The 19,065-nt window shown below is 49.4% G+C and overlaps 8 protein-coding genes across 8 annotated transcripts; 4 read left to right on the plus strand and 4 right to left on the minus strand.

The window, feature by feature from the left end:
• Nucleotides 1–987: 987 nt before the first annotated feature.
• Nucleotides 988–1,719, minus strand: BU24DRAFT_357067 (uncharacterized protein; the record flags this gene model as incomplete). The annotated part of the gene is made up of 1 exon (XM_033523930.1): nt 988–1,719. The coding sequence occupies one exon, from the start codon at nt 1,717–1,719 to the stop codon at nt 988–990; it is 732 nt and encodes a 243-aa protein (XP_033378507.1).
• A 3,292-nt stretch (nt 1,720–5,011) lies between these two features.
• Nucleotides 5,012–6,411, plus strand: BU24DRAFT_428195 (GroES-like protein). The gene has a single exon (XM_033529411.1). It carries the CDS (start codon nt 5,285–5,287, stop codon nt 6,320–6,322), a length of 1,038 nt encoding a protein of 345 aa, XP_033378508.1. The 5' UTR covers nt 5,012–5,284; the 3' UTR covers nt 6,323–6,411.
• A 293-nt stretch (nt 6,412–6,704) lies between these two features.
• Nucleotides 6,705–7,670, minus strand: BU24DRAFT_473352 (uncharacterized protein; the record flags this gene model as incomplete). The annotated part of the gene is made up of 2 exons (XM_033532777.1): nt 7,074–7,670; nt 6,705–6,890 (listed from the first exon to the last, which is right to left on the minus strand). The coding sequence occupies exons 1-2, from the start codon at nt 7,503–7,505 to the stop codon at nt 6,705–6,707; spliced, it is 618 nt and encodes a 205-aa protein (XP_033378509.1). The 5' UTR covers nt 7,506–7,670.
• Nucleotides 7,671–7,834: 164 nt separating this feature from the next.
• On the plus strand, nt 7,835–9,771 carry BU24DRAFT_436995 (FAD/NAD(P)-binding domain-containing protein; the record flags this gene model as incomplete). The annotated part of the gene is made up of 2 exons (XM_033530191.1): nt 7,835–8,480; nt 8,534–9,771. 2 exons carry the CDS (start codon nt 7,835–7,837, stop codon nt 9,769–9,771), a joined length of 1,884 nt encoding a protein of 627 aa, XP_033378510.1.
• A 186-nt stretch (nt 9,772–9,957) lies between these two features.
• On the minus strand, nt 9,958–11,536 carry BU24DRAFT_357005 (uncharacterized protein; the record flags this gene model as incomplete). Its single annotated transcript, XM_033523926.1, has 6 exons — nt 9,958–10,150; nt 10,190–10,354; nt 10,455–10,948; nt 11,013–11,276; nt 11,329–11,403; nt 11,450–11,536. The coding sequence occupies 6 exons, from the start codon at nt 11,534–11,536 to the stop codon at nt 9,958–9,960; spliced, it is 1,278 nt and encodes a 425-aa protein (XP_033378511.1).
• An 803-nt stretch (nt 11,537–12,339) lies between these two features.
• On the plus strand, nt 12,340–12,915 carry BU24DRAFT_473354 (uncharacterized protein; the record flags this gene model as incomplete). Its single annotated transcript, XM_033532778.1, has 1 exon — nt 12,340–12,915. The coding sequence occupies one exon, from the start codon at nt 12,340–12,342 to the stop codon at nt 12,913–12,915; it is 576 nt and encodes a 191-aa protein (XP_033378512.1).
• A 936-nt stretch (nt 12,916–13,851) lies between these two features.
• BU24DRAFT_467649 (uncharacterized protein) lies at nt 13,852–16,417 on the plus strand (the record flags this gene model as incomplete). Its single annotated transcript, XM_033532456.1, has 8 exons — nt 13,852–13,956; nt 14,010–14,172; nt 14,257–14,300; nt 14,368–14,564; nt 14,635–14,873; nt 14,935–15,295; nt 15,365–15,914; nt 15,986–16,417. 8 exons carry the CDS (start codon nt 13,852–13,854, stop codon nt 16,415–16,417), a joined length of 2,091 nt encoding a protein of 696 aa, XP_033378513.1.
• Nucleotides 16,418–16,578: 161 nt separating this feature from the next.
• On the minus strand, nt 16,579–18,015 carry BU24DRAFT_444784 (Metallo-dependent hydrolase; the record flags this gene model as incomplete). Its single annotated transcript, XM_033530653.1, has 1 exon — nt 16,579–18,015. One exon carries the CDS (start codon nt 18,013–18,015, stop codon nt 16,579–16,581), a length of 1,437 nt encoding a protein of 478 aa, XP_033378514.1.
• Nucleotides 18,016–19,065: the final 1,050 nt, after the last annotated feature.

Genomic DNA, 19,065 nt, shown 5'->3' on the forward strand with positions numbered 1-19,065 from the left:
ACTATGTAAGATTGAACTAAAGTTCATGTGAATTAAATCTTACTCGTAAACATAGCGTACATGTTCTTGGTCTTTGAGCGGAGTTCATGGCTATGTTCAATTATAGTTGAATATAGTAGCATACATTACTTAGGACGTTTTTTGAAATGGAGGTGGAAATGGAAACTAAATGTTACAACCACCAGAGTAAAGACACCAATTGCTCGAAAATGACCCTAAATGTTAACTTAGCAAGCCTGGCATTGTAAAAGTAAAGCAGCCTCGTGACATTGCATATACGCAAAGTCCCAAATCATGCATCTTACTCCTCCCGCTGTAACTTCCTCGATTCATCCGGGTCATGTCGTATCACGCGGAGCCTTCACGTCCCATATTTCCATTGCAAACATCCAAATCAAAATCGACTGTATTCGGTATCTTGTAGCTAATATATAAGTGAGACATACAGCATCGCCGGCGCTACATCAGCCGGACTGCATTGAGCATCTAGGCATGTTGACAAGCTTCCCCACAGATCTAGTCCCGTCCCATGTCTAGGTAGGCAGGCGGAGACAATGCATAATAGATTGGTAGGCATCTTGGGATGCCTTGACTGATTGATTCACATTTCTCAATTCGCTGTTGAGGCCGGGGCCAGGGCGTTGTAATTATTTTTCCAGCTGGTGGTTGTGGAGGTGACGTGGTGGGCGATGTCTGCTGGAACTAGTAGAGCTTCCGCCGCCCGATCATCGGCCATTTCTTTTCAACGAGAGAGGTTCGCTTGCGCTTGCGGCCGCCGCCTCGCCTGTTGGCGATTTCCAATCGCTAGACTGAGAGGCGTTGGTTTTTTCAAAGAGAGGATTTTGCGTGAGGTTCGTGGTTCTCGTGTCGTTTAACGGACTTGGATTGTCCATTCTTTCCATGCTCATTTTCATCATCGTAGGTCCTGGCAGCAAAGTCCCGTTCGTAGAAGTCTTCATTCACAGCTCGCCGCTGGCTGGACTGCATTCAGACGTCTTGTTCGACTTCGTCCACCGTCGGGATTCTATTCAGCTTGACGCCTGTGAAATCCGCAATCCTCCGCACGCACGAAAGAATCGTCTTGACGTCCTCCTGCGGGACGCCGATGCGTCGAATCCCGCGGATGTGCCAGTAAGTCTCAAGCTTCAAATTCTGGATCATGATGCCCACGAGCACCGTCAACTCGGTGTCCAAATCGTCCATATTCTGCCTATCTGAAAGATAAAGGCCATACGTGATGTCCGTGGAGATCCACTGGAAATCGAGATGCGCGTCGAACAGCCGCAGCGTGGACTCCATGTTGCGCTCGTAGATCTGCGTCAGCCACGCCATGCCGTCCTCGTGGTTCTTGCCGTCGGCCTGCCAGTTCTCGCGGCTGAAGCTGTAGTCGCGATCTTCTGGCCGCTCGACCTTGACGATCGAGATGATGGCTTCCAGGGGCTTGCAGACGCCGATGATGGAGACGAGTTTGACAATGATTTCGCGCAGCCGACGCATCAGGGCTTGTCGGTCGCAGGGATTCTCGCGTCCGGGCTGGTTGATCATGTAGAGGTAGAGTTGGGCGGCGAGCTCGGGGTTGGTGCCGCCTACGACGGCTGCCATGGTGAGGATGTACCAGCGGTCGTCTCCGAGTCCGGTGTACTGGAATGTATGTTCTATCTCTTGGAATAGGGCGGCTACATCTGGCTGCACGCCGGGAATGTCGACGGTCGGAGCCATTGATCCCATCATAAGTGTCGTGGTATACTTGCAAAGGGGTTTATAATATTTCCGTTATGGTTAGTCGTGAGTCGTGACGTTAGAGCTTCCACCCTTCAGGAAAGCGTCGACAAGATTGTAGTAGGTAGTTATACTGTGCAAGAGAAGCAAGGAGAGAAACTCCCGGACTATTATAGGAATAATAAAGTGAAAAGCAACAATGGCACGTGTTGAAGGCGCTAGGAGACTTTTGTGCCACGCCAATGGTGGGAAATGACGCTGTGGTCCCAGAAAAAAACCCTTCGATCTGTTGCCGTAGAGGGCGACGAGCGACGGCTGATTCGGGGATTTGCCTTCGTCTCCGAACCCAAACAGTGGAGACCTGACCTTGTACGAATAGCAACTGTGAATTGAGTGTCCGACTTAATCTCCACTGTTGCCCCTCTTGTTCTATCTGTATCACAGTGTCAATTATCACGACTGAAAAGTATAAAAGTGAATCAAAAATACGACCAAAGTTGTTATACGAAATGCAACAAAACTTACGGTCGATGCATTGCCATAGCGCACCTTGTCAGTTAGTCCATCACGCCGTCAGACGTGGGCGGGATCCTTAGTGTGCAAGATGAATCGGTGTAGACTGTGCTAACAGCTTCATCTCTGCCGTAAACCGCCTGCGATTGGGCCGTCCAGAGTGAATCTATCCGAATAGCGAGGCATTTCCAATCGAAAGGTAACCTTGGAGTCCAAATTGGCATGGAGCCGAATCCTGACTTACGTTTGCTTGTTTCCCCACATTGATAGTTACCTGTCCTCTGACCGTCGTTACATTGACGAAACATTCGGTTGTCATAAGAAACAACATGAATCAATCGTTGGAGAAGAATGCACATAGTACAAATAAACATGCAAATAGAAGACAATTCCACAAGAATCCTTTCCAATTTCTTTTGTGTTTACGCAGGGAAATACAGCAAGGGGATCGCTACATCACCCCCTCGCTCCATGCCTCCAAAAAAACGCCCCCCTCGTCATAATCACAAAACCGACAATTCTCGGGCCTGTTCATCACAATCAAAAACCCATCTAAATGATTAATGATTTGTAGCTCAGGCTACTGCACAGCCTATTTTCATAGGCGCCGTTTCCTAACGAAAAGACGGAGGAACTATGCATTCGATCCATCATCGATCGAACCTAGCCCAACTGCTCTGCTCTCCTCTTTTTCCCCCCTAGACCGCCTTGCGTTCGTCTAGCACTGCGTCTTTCAGCAGCACGGCCGAGTACGAAGGCTCCCTCGCTCCCCCACCACCCGCCGGCCAATCGATCAAATGTACCATATCTCTCGCTCGAACACAAGCAACAGTTTGATCGCATTTGTTCGCCCCAAATCCCCATACGCACGCGCGCAGGCGCTCACATTCGCCGTACATACATACATACATGTACATACGTGCTGCATGAAATGCACACCCGGCATTGTGGGAGCGTGCAAAGTGCCGAAGTCGGTCGCTTGCAACGACAGCTGAGGTATTGCGGATATCAGACCGGATTGAGGGGGGTCATTTGGCTTCCATCGAACCATTGTTGCTTGATGGCGCTTGAGGGGGGATAGGAGGAGAAAGCATCGTTTTCATTACTGCCTTCGTGAAGCTTGTGAAGATTTCAATGGACCTGAAGGTTTACGATATAAAACATAACAAATACTATGTTTAGTTTCCAGGTAGGAGCAGAGTGAGGGCAAATTCGCCACACATCGAAAATCTGGAGATTCGTGTTGTGTTGAGTGTCGAGCGTCGAGCGTCGGGCCGATGCTTTGGAACCCCCAGTCCCCATCCCCTCGTATTCGTAAAGGTAACTGTTCATTGGGAACATGGGGAGGGGCAATCCTTGGACCCTGACCGACAGCAAGCATGTGAGAATGGCCGAATTCGATGACTTTAAACCTCGTGTTTTTTGTTACCCCTCGTGTGCATTGTTCCCATGCGAATTTGATGCTATGCTTATCTCGCAATTGCGCTTAAGCTGCATTGGGTGCGATTGAGATTGCAGATTGTGCGAATTGGGGGTTAGCGGGTCGACAGGACTGGAGGAAATGGAATTGTCGCTTTTGCGAATTCCGACGAAGTATAGATAGGTATCTAGGTAGGTGGGAGGGAGGGTTGTGACGCATTGTTGAGTGCATGCGTCCTGTGAGAAAGGTAAACCACTCGTACGCCTGTGGCGGATGGCTTGGGCTGCTGATTCGTCGCTTGCTCGTCTGGCTTGATTGTAGCTGAATGTATATAGGTAGGTTTTGTTTGTCATTGCTTTGCAATCATCTTTGTACACCGTACTCGTTTCCCACGATGCTCTTTTCTGTAGGTATACGATGGCAACGTCGGGGAGGGGTTTGGTGGTTGGCGAGCAGCTGGGAATCGTTGAGAGCAGTGTTCCCTCGCTTCATTCTCCTCGCTAACAATCCACAGTCGAGTCTAACTCATACTTCGCAGCTGTTCGTATCATTGCATACGAAGTCGTAACTCTCTTGCGTCTGCATAAAGCTCGTCGGATAGATTTCTACCTTTATACAGTTTCGCTGGCGAGAGCGGAATGCAACATTCTTATTCCCGTGCCTCGCAAAATCGAGGGCTTACGGTGTAAGTTCTTTATGGAATTGGGTCTCCCGTGCAAGGAGGAAACATCTCGTACAATCTGACGCTTCGGAGCGACTTCAACCAGAGAACAGCAACAGCTGAAGAAAGCCATTTGCGCAGATCGTAAGCTTGTACGATAATTTCCCAATGAGCTTGACATTTCTTTCGTAAATATGTCGAAGAATGCTGTTCAATACTGAGTTGATCTGCGGGGTAAATCAGCAATCAGACATTCGATCCATAAAATGGTGGAACATTTGCAACTCAGCGTATACGCAGCCAGTCGCATTGTACAAGTCTCTACTTGAATGTTCCGAAGCCGTTAATAAATCAATGTCGCAGCAACGCAAAAGCCAACTTACCCATCAAGGCAAGCGATGCGATTCGTATCACCCGCTCCTACCTCCAATCTCATACGTCCGTACACTAATAAATCTCCGCTTCATTGAGGCATCCAATTGCCAGTACAGCAAAATAGCCCACAGCGCAAGGCTGTGTACCAGTCTCTTGCGACAATCATCCAACCTACGGACGTAATCCAGTCCCATCTTACGTCCGTAACCAGTCCTCCCACCTGAGCTTAACCGTATAAGGTATGCTAAGCGAGTCGGAGGATCATTTAGGCCGACGGAGAGGGACAGTGCGGCGGTCTGTTTGTGAGATCGACCGGGACAATGGTTGCGATTCGAGGGCAGGGCTGACGTCTTGCGTGCGCAGTGGATTGTAGTCGTGTTTGAGATGAGTGAGGTGGGGATGGGAGATGAGGGAAGGGGAGGATATAAGTATGTTGGGTTGGAAGGGGTTGAGGTTTCTTATCATCTCACTACTCATAACAATTACAAGATTCATATAACTACATCTTCCAAACAATCTTCGAAGCACTCAAGATTTATATCATCGACATATCAAATTCTTAGCATTATATCATCGACATCACTATATCATTCACAATGTCTATCCCCAACCGCAAGGTCGTCATCTCCGCTGCTGGAGGCCCCGAAGTCGTCTCCGTCCAGGACAGCGAGCTGCCCGCCCCCAAGAAGGGTGAAGTCCGCGTCAAACTCCTCTACTCAGTCTTCGGCGGATCCGATATCAACATGCGAAACGGCACATATCCCATGCAGGAGAAGGCACCACTTACTACTGGCTACGTCTCGGTTGGAGTCGTGGATCTGAACGGCAAGGACAGCCACAAACTCCAGCCCGGCGATCTCGTCTGCTGTCTCTCCGTCTACGGCGGACAACAATACTACACCAACCTCCCCGAGCCATTCATCGTCCCGGTTCCTAAAGGTATCAGGCTCGATCAAGCTGCCGCTATGGTTCTCGACTGGACGACAGCCTACGGAATGGCGTTCCGCACCGCAAAGCTCCAGAAAGGCCACAAGGTCTTCGTCCACGGTCTGAGCGGCTCAGTTGGCAACGCCTTATTGCAGCTCTGCAAGATTCAAGGCGCAGAGGTTTACGGAACAGCATCGGAATCGCAATTCGATGCTCTGCGCGCTCAAGGCGCTCACCCATTTGTGTACACCAACAAGGACTGGATCCAAGCGATGAAAGACATGGGTGGCGCGCACGCCGTCTTCGATCCCCTCGGCTTCGAGTCCTTCGACGAGTCCTGGTCGATCTTGTCCCGCGACAATGGCCACTTGATCGGCTATGGGTCCAACGGTGCTAGCCTCAACGGCAAGCCTAGGTCCCAGGCGGCAGCGTACGCGGATATTGCGAAGCTGATGGCGAGGAAGCTTGTGCCTTTCTGTCCGTTCAATGCGAGCTTCTTCTACGTCGATAGGACGCAGAGTACTTTCGTCCCGGAATTGCTCAAGTGCTTCGACTTGCAGGTTAAGGGTGAGGTGGATGTCAAGATCAAGAAGACGATTTCGCTGGAGGAGGTGCCGCAGATGCATAAGGATTGGACGAAGACAAAGGGTGTTGGGACTGTGGTGGTCAAGTTGCCGTACGCGGACGAGTACCTTGGTGGACGATGAGCAGTCATTGGATCTGCTTTCTGTTTTGAATTTTTGCGTTCATCCTTTGCCGCGGTTTAGATTGTAAATACCCTCTAGTTTATGAGATTTAGAATATCAAAAGACATTTCGTTCTTTATTACTCATCGTATTTCCGTTGTTCTACGGAAGTGAAAGTGCTATTCGGATTATGAGTTCTTGTTCTTTAGAAGTAGGCTCAAAATGCACATTCTCCTGGCAATTGTATGGAAGCCGTATAGTTCAATGGTCTCTCCAAAAGCCTCGTCCTTTCGATCTGGAGTGGCCGTGATCTCCACTGTTTGACTACTTGTCTCACATGTCAAACGGACTGCCTTAATGATGCTTTTACGGCGTTATAGCCAAGTCTCAAGATCGACTTTGTTCATTCTTCGAGCTCGAAAGAGGCTTTGAATCCAGATAATGTTGTCACAATGATCTCTGATGGTGTATTCGGCGTCGGTCGAAAGGGAGTCGACGCATTGTTATAATAGAGTTTGATGCACATGGCCGACCGATGAACAGTTATTGGATAGGGCGAATGGGGATTCTGATCATCGTCATGTTGTTCCTATCACCACATTCCGCAGTGCCGAAGCAATTGACAAGTAAGGCAGAGTGTGGACTGAAGGACTCCGGAATGCCTGAATGAGGAGGCGTGGGGAAAGTTCGTTGGAGTGGAGATGAGTCGCGGGGTAAACTGGTTGGAGCTATCGTGAGTTGGCATAGCTACCTCCTAAGTCATGGACCTGACCCGAATGGGAATAGACGGCCCCTCCATGACTATCATCCACCAAAGCTTCCCCTCATTCACTGCAAGTTTTCCCCCATTTCTCCAATAATCTTTCCCATATGCGCCTTCGAGAGACGCCAATTTCTCACCAACAACACCTAGTGTCGGAGCGACATCCTCCTCCCCGTACAGCTGCTCAGCTCCCTGGATGCAGAGGCAGGGCAGGTCCACCGAACCTCCGACCTCGAGGCGAGCATACCTTCTACGTGCTGCGGTAGAAGGGATCCACCCCAGGGAAAGACGTAAATCGATCCACCACAATTGGCTTCTCATGGACCCATCGGACCTTTCCATTTCGCGTATCCCGCGGGTGGGAACTCTGGACGAAAGGAAAGAGCAATAAAATGCTGCACGAGGCTGAGTGAGCGCATGAGCTGACGCCAGAACGCACATCAACCAGGTCGTAAACCAATCTTCGTTGTGGCCGATCCCGGGGGAGGGACCCGAGAAGCTGGGGAACGGCGTAATTCTGGGGCCCTGAGTGGGCTTGCGGGACGAGTTCGTGTCACAATAAATAGTCGCCTGGATATATGAACCCAAATGGCCCGACTACCTTCCAGCTTTCTCCAACTCCAGCTTCCTCATACAAAATCCTTACTTTCCTATTCCACCGCTGTCGCGCATTGTGAAAGAACAGTACAGGTGTTCTAACGTACCACTTCTTTCTCCGAGTACAACGTTCCACTTCATATTAAACGACTCCATAAGCTCATTCGCCAATCATGGGTGAAATGCTGGGGCAAAGCTCCATTCCCTCACACAACCGCGTCGAGACAGGATCCGTCAACATTCCCTTGCACGACTTCCCTGCAACATCTGCCTCCTCCTCCGTCGATGCTCCTAAGGTTGCATCAGAAACAATCACCGCCCTCAACGATGCTCTATCGAAACAAGACCACGCCGCCGCCGCATCCCTGTTTTTGCAAGAGAAGAGCTACTGGCGCGACCATCTTGCCTTGACCTGGCAATTACGAACGATCAAGGGGCAGAAGAACATTGAGGAGCTATTGAAGTCGAGCAAGATAAAATTGCAGAAGGTCGAGGTGGACAGCAGCACAGCATTCCGGGCACCGAAGTTCCAGCCTATCGATGCCTTCGGCGAAGTCTTTGGAATACAGTTCTTCATTTCATTTGAGACAGAGATCGGCAGGGGTAGCGGTGTTGTGAAGCTCGCGGAGGACAATGGGACATGGAAGATACATACTCTGTCAACGGTGTTGGAAGAGCTCAAGGGACACGAGGAGCTTGTGGGAAGCCGGAGGACCAAGGGTGTGAAGCATGGGGGAGATCCAAATAGGAAGAACTGGAGGGAGAGGAGAGAGGCAGAGAGTGAATTCGATGGCAGCGATCCGAAGGTCTTGATCATTGGTGAGATGCCATTTCTTCTGAATTTTCCCTTCCATATGCTGATAATATTATAGGAGCCGGCCAGGGCGGTCTCACAGTCGGTGCGCGACTCAAAATGCTCTCGGTTCCCTGCCTCATGATCGACCAAAACCCTCGCGTCGGTGACAACTGGCGCAACAGGTACCATCAACTCGTACTTCACGACCCTGTATGGTATGACCACATGCCATACGTTCCTTTTCCGCCGCATTGGCCCGTTTTCACGCCCAAGGACAAGCTTGCCGAGTTCTTCGAATCCTATGTCAAACTTCTTGAGCTCAATGTCTGGACTTCAACATCTCTGAAATCAACCTCATGGGATGAGGGAAAGAAAGAATGGACCGTTGTTGTAGAACGAACGAAGGCCGACGGTTCGAAGGAGGAGCGGACCCTACACCCCCGACATATCGTTCAAGCCACAGGTCATTCCGGAAAGAAGAATTTCCCGCAAATTCCAGGCATGGAGTCATTCAAGGGCAAGCGGCTGTGTCACTCTTCCGAGTTTTCTGGTGCAGACAAAAACTCAAAGGGTAAAAAGGCCATCGTAGTGGGCTCTTGCAATTCGGGACACGACATCGCTCAAGACTTCTTCGAGAAGGGCTATGATGTTACTATTGTTCAGCGCAGTACAACATGCGTCATCTCGTCCGAAGCCATAACAGACATTGGCCTCAAGGGTCTCTACGACGAGTCTGGGCCGTCAGTCGAAGATGCAGATCTCTTCCTCTGGGGTCTCCCTAGTTCGCTCTTCAAGACGCAACAGCTCAAGCTCACAAAGATTCAAAACGAACACGACAAGAAGCTCCTCGATGGACTTCGAGCTGCAGGGTTTGGCGTGGATCAAGGTCCCGACGACACCGGTCTCATGATGAAATACTTCCAGCGTGGTGGAGGATACTACATCGACGTTGGCGCCTCGCAGCTCATCGTAGATGGCAAGATCAAGATCAAGTCGGGTCAGGAAATCGCCAAAGTGCTTCCCAATGGACTCGAATTCGCCGATGGATCCGTACTCGAGGCTGATGAGATTGTATTTGCGACCGGCTACCAGAACATGCGAACGCAGGCCCGGATCACGTTCGGTGATGATGTTGCGGATCGTGTGGGTAACGTCTGGGGATTGAATGAGGAGGGCGAATTTAGGACAATGTGGCAGAATAGTGGACATCCTGGATTCTGGTTCATGGGAGGCAATTTGGCAATTTCGAGGTATTACTCGAGGATCCTTGCACTGCAGATCAAGGCGAGGGAGGAGGGCATTCTGACCGTTTGATCATACTATAAATTCCTTGTACAGCTCTGGCCTAGTATATCTACTTTAGACTAAGCTATAACTAAATTCCATTTCAGTTTTACTACTTATTCTTATAGAGTAAAGTATATCATGCTCTTACTTTACTTATTTTAAGTATTGGTATGTTAACACGTACTAGTTAGTAGTGGAAAGAGAGGAAAGTATCTATTCAGAGTTAGGGGTTCTTCCTGGAGTAACAAGGGTACGTAGCTCTCCAAATCCAATTTGCTTTCCCCTAGAACCTGCCCAAGCCTCCATAATTACAGTGTCACCATCCTCCAACCAAGTTAGTTCTGATCCGTCTGATAGTTTCATGGGGCGTTGCCCACCCGATACTATCTCTTGAAGACAGCCAGACCTGTTGCAGTTACTAAACTCATCTCCGAAATCAGCGAACTGCTCTACTGTTGAGGAGAGAGTACCAGTTCCAAAAAGATCGCCAGTAGATATTCCGCATGCAGAGCTGCTTTGATGTGCCAACATCTGGAACGGGGACCAGTGAAGATGCTTGAGGTCTGATATTCCAAGCATTTCCTTCGATGACCCTCCATCCCCTGAGTGTCTACGTTAACGTACTGAACCAATGATTCTTCAAATAGTAGCATTCACCAGACTCCTAAACACTGAAAAAAAAATGGGCAGACTTACTAGAAATGTAGGACCTGACTTGAGCAGAAATGTCATAAGGACACTGCAAGAACGGAGACATCGTGTTCTTTCCCCCCACTAATCCGCGCGCCTCTGACACGATCAAAGCACCCGCTTCCTCCAACGCATCCAACGTGACAATCCAAGGCGAGATACTAGTGCCTGCAGCCTTGCCATTAAACGGCCCCAGAGGCGTCATTTCGTAGAACTGGATATCTCTAGCGCTCCAGTCATTCATCAAGACAAAGCCAAAGATGTGTTCGCGTGCAGTTGCTGCATTGACTGATTCGCCGTAGGGTATCTCTTGTGAGATGAAGACCCCCATTTCTACCTCGTAATCAAGCTTTCGGCTGTGCGAGTAGTATGGGATGTCAGATCCTGGCAGCATGCCTATCGGTCGGGGAAGGTCTTGGCCACTGACGATAATCGAAGAAGCTCTCCCGTTGTAGGCCAACGGGATGTGATAGAAGTTCGGTGGGACCGTGGGATATCCTGCAAGCTTCCCAACCTAGAGAATCCATAGACTTTCAGTATACAGACGACAGTCAATTGCGGCTAGGATATAGGCTTACGGTCTGTACATGCTCCAACGAGCACATGAAGTCTGTGAAGCTTCCAATTCTCATGGGCAAATGCATCTTTGCTTCTGTTCCGGGAACAATTGCAGGGCGGCGGCCAGGGCCTACGGGCTTATAGAGGACTGAAGCCTCATTATGGATCATTGACTGGATTGACGAGCGAAAATCACGGCGCAGACTCGGTGCCAGGGCAGTAAATTGATTCAATGAGGACTTGGGTAATAAAAAGGGTAAGTAAGTCAAGGCATACAATGAGTACTGCAAGTTTTAAACTAACCAAAGAGAGTGCTTCTCTCACTACTGTATCAACCTCGAGTCCAAGAGCAATCAATTCTTGTAGATCAAGGACAAAGTCCCCTAACGCGACCCCTGGCCGTGGGGTTTGCTTTGTACATCAGCATAAGATACAAAGGCTGTTGAAGATTCCATACATGTGCTTCGGTACTGAAAATTCCAAAAGGAATATTCCCCATCGGGAAGGGGGAGTCGTGCGGTATAGGGAAAGGGTATGTAGCCATCGTTATTGGAGGAAGCAGGATAATCTGAAAGCGTTGCTGGCTGTGTGTGGCTATTCTTCATGGACTTCAAGTAGCTTTTCCAATGGTTATCTACGAACCTTTGCTTTGGTAGAATGATTCTGGCTCGGGACGACAGCAATCTGAGTCGGTCCGGGCATAGGCACTCTTTCGTAATGCGTGTGAGCTGTAACCCGCATTCGGACACCTCCATCATTTCTTCCACTTGCTATCGTGATTTCTTTAATTCAAGTGGCCTTTTAAATCAATGGATGATTAGTATGGAGAAAAATATAATTCTTAACTGCAACTCAGAAGTCTGAGTTTTGCGCATATTTCAATGTTGAGTAAAGGTTAGCAAGGCTCTATTCATTGGTAGCCAGAACAACGTTTTTGCTCGGAACCTGCTCTCTAGTTTCCGCATGGGAAATCTATATTGTAGGCACAATTTCCCCATAAAAGATAATAGAAGATCTTGTGGGCAGTGCTGGGTCCGAGGGCAGAAAACGTGGGTTCAGATAAGTGACGATCTCGGACCGAGGCGGCCCTGGTGATAGATTGCTCTGTCTTTGTCTCCGTCGCGAATCGTACCATCAGGAATCTTATAAGACCGATTAACTGCTTCTCCAAAAAGCCTTTCTCCTGACTTTGCATAGAGCAAGCCCAGCACGTTACATAAACCAATGTAAGTGCTACCTACACGTCTTAACACAGTCCGGGATTGTTAATTCAAGCAATGTCCGCTGACTGAAAATAGGCCATCAGTCCCCAAGCAGGAAGCTTCTTTTCAAGCCCTGCACCCCATCATGTCTGACAACACAAAAACAACAAACAAAATTCTCCCTAGCGTGAATCGCTACATCACGACCCACAACACGGCCGGGGACTCCATCTATTCCAAGGAAGTTGAAGAGCCACTGGACTTTTGGACGGTGCATACTGGCGAAGGTCACTCCGGGGAATTCGAGCTAGGTTACGTGACAGAAGGCTTCCCGGTCCCCTTGGCCGGAGATGAGGATTTGACAGCGTTCAAGGATGCATACAACAAAAAGAAGGAATCCGGTCTCGTCAAACACGGTGGCACTATTCTTCGGTACTGTAACATCCCGCCAGGCTCCCGATCCCCAATGCATCGGACTGTCAGCCTTGACTATGGAATTCTTGTCACTGGCGAGTTGGAGTGTCTCTTGGATTCGGGTGAGTCCAGAACAGTTCACTCGGGCGACCTAGTTGTTCAAAGGGGAACCATGCATCAGTGGATAAATCACAAGGATGAGTGGGCTCGTATTGTGTTCATTCTGTTCCATGCCACACCTGTGGAGATTGGGGGCACGAAGCTCGAGGAACACCAAGGAGGCATGGTGGTGCCTGCCTCACACTAGATAGTGACGCAGCCCTCTATACGGATGAACATAGACAGGAAATGAATATCTGCCAGTAACTACAATATAGAGACCCTGTTTGAGGCTGCCTGTACTACCTTTCTGGGGACCGTTCTGTCCCTGAAGCTTTCTGCCATTGGGGTCAGAGATCGATCTAATTCCTCTATTTAGTTATCAAAGAGCATGCATTCACGACTGGCTAGATGACCCTTTCAGTCAGCACAGCTCGAACAACAGGGAATAGTGGCTTAAAGTAGCCAGCAAGTACAGTATATCGGCCCACAGGTTCAAATTAACCCATGGTAGTAGCACTCGGAAACATTACAAGACATTGCGCAAGTTGTAACATGCTGCCGGCAGCTAGAGACTAGATATAGGAGGGTAGAGAGCAAGTATCCTATAATTTAGAGCCAGAGGAAGGAAAGCGGATGGAGAAGTACGTACTGGCGATGGGCGAGTTCAGTGTGGAGGGTCTCGGCCCGGTTCGGCGCGACATGTCTTTGGCTCAGTCCGTCGCAGACAAGACTAAGATTTTAGAAAGCACCAATTCCTTCATGGCTCCATAGGCATTGATATCATAGATCAATATAGAGTCCTGGAGGGCTTTGAGACGAGTTCTCGAAGAAGGAATTAGAAAGTCTTAGAAATGCGATTTGTATGGCTGTAAGGCTCCTGGACTTTCCCTTCTTGCATCGCCTCCACCCCACCGCATGTTCTCCAACAACAATAGGGTTTGCAGGTGTAATTAGGGGATTAGGAGTTTGTCTCACGAAATTGAAGGCAACATAGCCTCGAACATTTGTTCCTGCGGGGAATAAATGAATCACAATTTAGCGTTGCGGAGCGGTCGGGCCGACCCAATACTTACTGTCACCGGCCTCCCACCTCACTCCAAATGTTGTCCCCCGTCCTGACTTTGACCCTGATAGCGCACTGATGGCAGAAACGGATCTTATCACAACATCGCAAATCGTGCCGCCACAAGTACCACAGCGATCTCGGTTGTCCAGGACGGCTTGCGAGAGATGCCGTAAGCAAAAGGTACGGCCTACCATGAGCGTTGCCCTCGTTTTGATACCACCTAACTCTTGTAGTTGCGTTGTAGTCGAGAGCAGCCCACCTGCAACAGATGTCTTCGCCTATCTGGCAGCTGCAATTACCCCAAACTAGCTGACCGCAGGGTCCTTGCTGCCCAGCGAGAGGCTGCCCGGAGGGTGGAGATATCGTCGCTTGCGGATACCATCGAGCCCAATGTTGGTATGTCTTATGCCCGTTTCGTCTTGGATCATCCCTTTTTTGTGTCCCCAGACAATAGACTTCACGCTATTAATCGCTTCTCAGCTGCTCCTGTTGCTACTAATGATTTTCCCGCAGTTAGTACGCAGGTAGGTGTCGCTCACTCCAACTGCCCCGTTACATGATTTGGTTCAACGCTAAATGTACATGCACCAGGCTAGCCAACCGTCCCATGTGGACATAGGCTCATCAGATCTCCCTCCTCGAGCCATAGGTTTGGGATTACTCGATATTTATTTTGAGCGATTATACAATGCACCACTGCTTTTTCGAAAATCGGATTTGTTCGAATCGTATCTCAACAACAGCACCCCATCGTTCCTTTTGAAGGCTTTGTTTGCTTTGGCCTCACGGTGAGCCCAAATTTCTATCATCCCCAAGACGACAGCTACGTCTCGGAACTGAACTAACTAGTCGTTACAGATTCCTTCAAGCCCCACCCTCAGATCACAGGTTGTCACTCAATCGCCCTCCTATCATCCCCGCTGAGTTGACAATGCTGAGCTCATACCGTAAACACGGAAAGAGCTGGGCTGAGGCGGCTGCTATGGAGGTTTTGCAACTAGCGGATCGTCCAACAGTTCAGTCAATCCAAACGTTAGCATCCCTCAGTATATACTGGTTCTCCAGGCGAGATTCAGATCGTGCCAGAATATTCATAGGTGCGTGCTTGGAAAGTCAATTGAAAGCTCCTCTATCCACTGACCCGAACTGCTGCTGAAGCGATTGCCTACACATCTTGCTCAAACTTTCTGCCTTTGAAAATCCCCACGGGCGAAGAGCAAGGCCAAGCAGGTGCGTTGGCCAAAGAGGAAATAAGAGCGTGTTTTTGGGCCTGCTGGGCTTCTATATGTGCTGCTGCAATGCCCGAAGCATACGCACTGAATGCTTGGGCCGAAGCCTCCAGGGTTCCCTTGCCCCTGCCATGGCACGAGTACCAACTTAATTCCATTTTGAATAGAGAATATATGGATGAGGAGTGGAACTGTCGGCTATGTCAGCAAGAAAATGAAGGAAGAGTCTTGCTAAACACGGGATCAAGCGAAACAGTCATGGGGAAGACGCTCAAGATGATGGGCATCTGGTAAGCAAAACCTCTAATATCTGTCTATGATAAAAAAGTAGTTCTAATTGGGATGGAATGTACTTCAAGGGCCCGTGTGCAAGTAATTGTGAGAAGGGACATCGTAGGCCCCTCTACATCTCAGCTCAAGACACTTGCCGCCACCGCGAAGCATCTATTCAACCCGCAACAGCTTTCCCCATCCTTCGCAGATAACGGGTCTCAAGTCCAAGATCATGCCAGGCTTCTTGGCATGCATTCTTTGTATCATCTCTGCCGTATGGTAGCTTTGTCTCCTCTTGTCACCATTTTCTCTGGACGCCGCCTGCCGACCGAGAGGGTGGAGAGCACCACCCGAGCCTATGCAGAAGCGGTTGCGGATCATGCCCTTCAACATTGCCAGCTTGTCCACGCTTATGTCCTGAAATCGCACGACATAACCAAGATCAGCTCTTTAACTGCGTTCGCAAGCTTTGTAGCAACGTCTATACTTGCGACACTGGTCAAATCAAGAATTCGTAGGCACCACGATATGCCAAACGACTTCAATCAAATGCTCCGCCAAGTCTTGATATTTCTTCGCGATTCAGTGGACATACTAGATATTCTTCAGCTAACTTGGGAGCCATTGAGGCCGATGGTATGTGGAGTTGGCCCAGCATCTTTTGACCGTTTCGGTGACTGGCACTTGTGACTGACAATTTGTTACAGGCTGAAGTTTTACACCAACGATTGAGGTCCCTACCGACAATGATGGGCGAAAACGCAACGTGCAATCTTTCTGAATCTCCACGGCCACTCAGAATTCCTGTCACTGGTTTCAATAGCCCCATACCGGAAGGGGGTTCAATTCCCATGACGTATGTTGACAGTGGGAGCCACTCCACAGTACTGGAAGATGATACTCAGCCTTCACCAATAATTGGACAAGGTGGTGTAAGAATCAATTCAAACCATGCATACGAAGACATTATCGATAACGAAAGCACTATCGAGTTTCCTGCAGAGACTGGGCCACCCGATGCCTCTTGGCCGGTCAACCTTTTCGGAACAGACAACGACATTCTCAATTTGGATAACGTCTCGGATTGGGATTTCGACCTCTTGACACTGTACTCTGCGCGAGATAATTCATGTGTCTAGTGCGCAGAATGCATTCGTTGTGAACAAGGATATCACTCCGATGAAGAGCATCACTGACCAATTCCAATGGAAAATGCCCTAAAGACAATGTGGTGATTAAGTATAAGAGCAAACTACGGATACCATCTGCTGCAACTAAATCGAATCCACATTTCCCCTTGCTAAAAGTCTCCTCGGAAGATTTTCAACCACTTGGCCCTGGCCGCCTTTAAATCGAATGTGGCTGCCAAAGCCTCGATCTCAGCTGAGCGTCGTGTGACTTGCGACATCAGCTCAGCAGTGTCAGCTAAGAGCCGGCCATTCCGTTTGCGAATTCTTCCATCCACGATGACGGTGTCGATGTGACTCAAAGACGTGTGAAAGACCACAGACCCGACCGGATCCGACACAGGAAGTGACTCCAGATCATCGCGGGAGATCAACACTATGTCCGCCTTTTTCCCAACTGTCAAAGAGCCCACGAGGTGATCGATCTGTAGTACTTCTGCGCCACCAAGAGTTCCCATGCGGAGAACATCCTTGGTCTTTCTTGTGATGGTGAGAGGAAGGGCCCCTTGTTCATTTTGCAGGGCGCGCTGGGCCTGAAGCGCCAGCTTCATCTGGGCAATGAAGTCATTGCCCTGGTTTGAGGTGATGTCGATTCCCAGACAAGAGTGGCACCCGGCGTCTTGAGCCCGAAATGCGACAGGGAAACCCATGCCCATCCCCAACTCGGTATCAGGGGTACTCACAATTCCAGCGCCTGAAGACTTAATCGCTTCAAGCTCACTGTCAGTGAAGGACGCACCGTGACTGAAGACGAGATCCGACCCAAGAAGATTGGCGTCTGAAAGCTGCCGAACGACCTGTTGATGTGCTGCATCGTATGGCCCCATTGCGACATGCATTGTGATTAAACGAGCTCCTACCTCTCGAGATTCCCTTAACTCGCTCTTGGTCTTTTCGATAGACTGTGCCTCTGGCTCATCTGGGGCAATACCAAAGGTAGCCAACTCCTCGGCGGGATCGTTGGAACCGAAGTACTGCCTGCGCACTCTAGCCGCATCCTCAAGCCTTGCATCGTGCGAAAAGCCTTCGGTATGGATTCCGTCGACGCCGAGTTCCGGAATCGGTGGGTTTGGGTAAAACCCATAACAAAACGTTGCCCGGATCCCAGCGTCTTTCAGCGCTCTGATTGCAGCATCTGCGTGAGCTGGCGAGTTGATGATGTGGCAATGCTCCAGCACGGATGTCACCCCATTGTTCAGGAGACTCAAGGCCGCGGCGTATGTTGCTAAGTATACGTCATCCGGGGAGTAGATGCTTCCGTATATGCTTCGCATCTGGACGGTGTAGTCGAATAAGGTCCAGTCAGTCGCAACGGCACGAAGCAGCTGTTGCCACATGTGGTGATGTCCATCTACGAATCCGGGAATGGCGATGAAGTTGTGCGCATCGATGACGGTAACGTTGCCATCTGGTTCTGCTATGTGCTCTCCAATCGTAGCGATACGGTCATCCTTGATAAGAATATCGCAATCTTTTAAGACACTATTTGCTGGATCAACGACAATAGTAGTTGCCCCTCTGATGAGAATGAAAGTTGTTTGTTCTGACATGACGAAGAATGAATTGGAAGGTGATGATGTGGATAAATATTGGCGACAATGATGGCGGTTGCTCACACGCTTAACGCGCCTTTTGAGGACCCTTTATTACCCCAGAGTCTGAGCAAGCTGAGATGCGTCGGCCCGAACGTACCCCACAATATTAGAGTGGGGAAGTATGGAGTCCGAACGGTAGGGCTAAGTCGTTGTGACTTTAAGGGGAAAGGCTAGCTCTCAAAGATGATCGGCATGCTAGATCGGGCCCTGTGTATGTTTGCATTTGGCTGTCTATTTGCCTTATTAACAGGTTCATCAACAAAACCTCCTTCTAGCGAGGTTCTTGCTCGCTGTAGTTACTTGATCTCGGGCCGAAAAAAGTCCCCCATAGCTGATGCGCCTAGAAGAGAAGAGTGTTAGCTTTTGCCAGCTCTCTGGTGGCATTGTCTTTGGAAGGTTGAAGAGCGCCAAATCAAAGGCATCGTCCCGATCCTGGTTACAGACTGCCCACATGAGATGGTTGTAGACATTCCTCCGTGGTCGATTGCAAGCTCTCTGTTGATATCAAACCACCTCAAAACAAATACCATATCACTGTTCACCTTGCCTATGGCGCTTGTGGTGAGCGGAGATATTGGACGTTCAGTCTTGAATTGGGGAAGTATAATAGAGAAAAATCTCCCTAAAACTGTGCAGATGCTTGTCCACAACTTCATACTGCTCCATCTGCAACCAGTGGCCTGCAGGAGGTGACCCAAGACCAAGATTCCTTGCGAAAAGCGCACTACCATAAATCTATAGTGGCATGGTAACCTTGTTATTATCTGAATTCACAAAAAGTCGGATGAAGGATGGCTGCTGCCAGCGCAGCAACATCTGCTAAGACGTCAAATTCTGTCGCAGCTATATAGACGGAAATACTTCGTGCGGTCGCATTTGGTGACACGGTGGATTCCTTGTTCATACATGTTATGAACGCACATTAGCTAGCTGGCTTTGAAGTAAAAGTTCAACGTGCAAACTATACCCTCCTACTATATCATGTGCGCACTTCTTAAGTGACAG

Source organism: Aaosphaeria arxii (assembly GCF_010015735.1).
Source record: "Aaosphaeria arxii CBS 175.79 unplaced genomic scaffold BU24scaffold_12, whole genome shotgun sequence".
In the NCBI taxonomy this organism is placed as follows: Eukaryota; Fungi; Ascomycota; class Dothideomycetes; order Pleosporales; genus Aaosphaeria; species Aaosphaeria arxii.

Bases quoted from the DNA above. Each gene is read 5' to 3' on its own strand.
- BU24DRAFT_428195 (XM_033529411.1), top strand. From the start codon at position 5,285: ATGTCTATCCCCAACCGCAAGGTCGTCATCTCCGCTGCTGGAGGCCCC.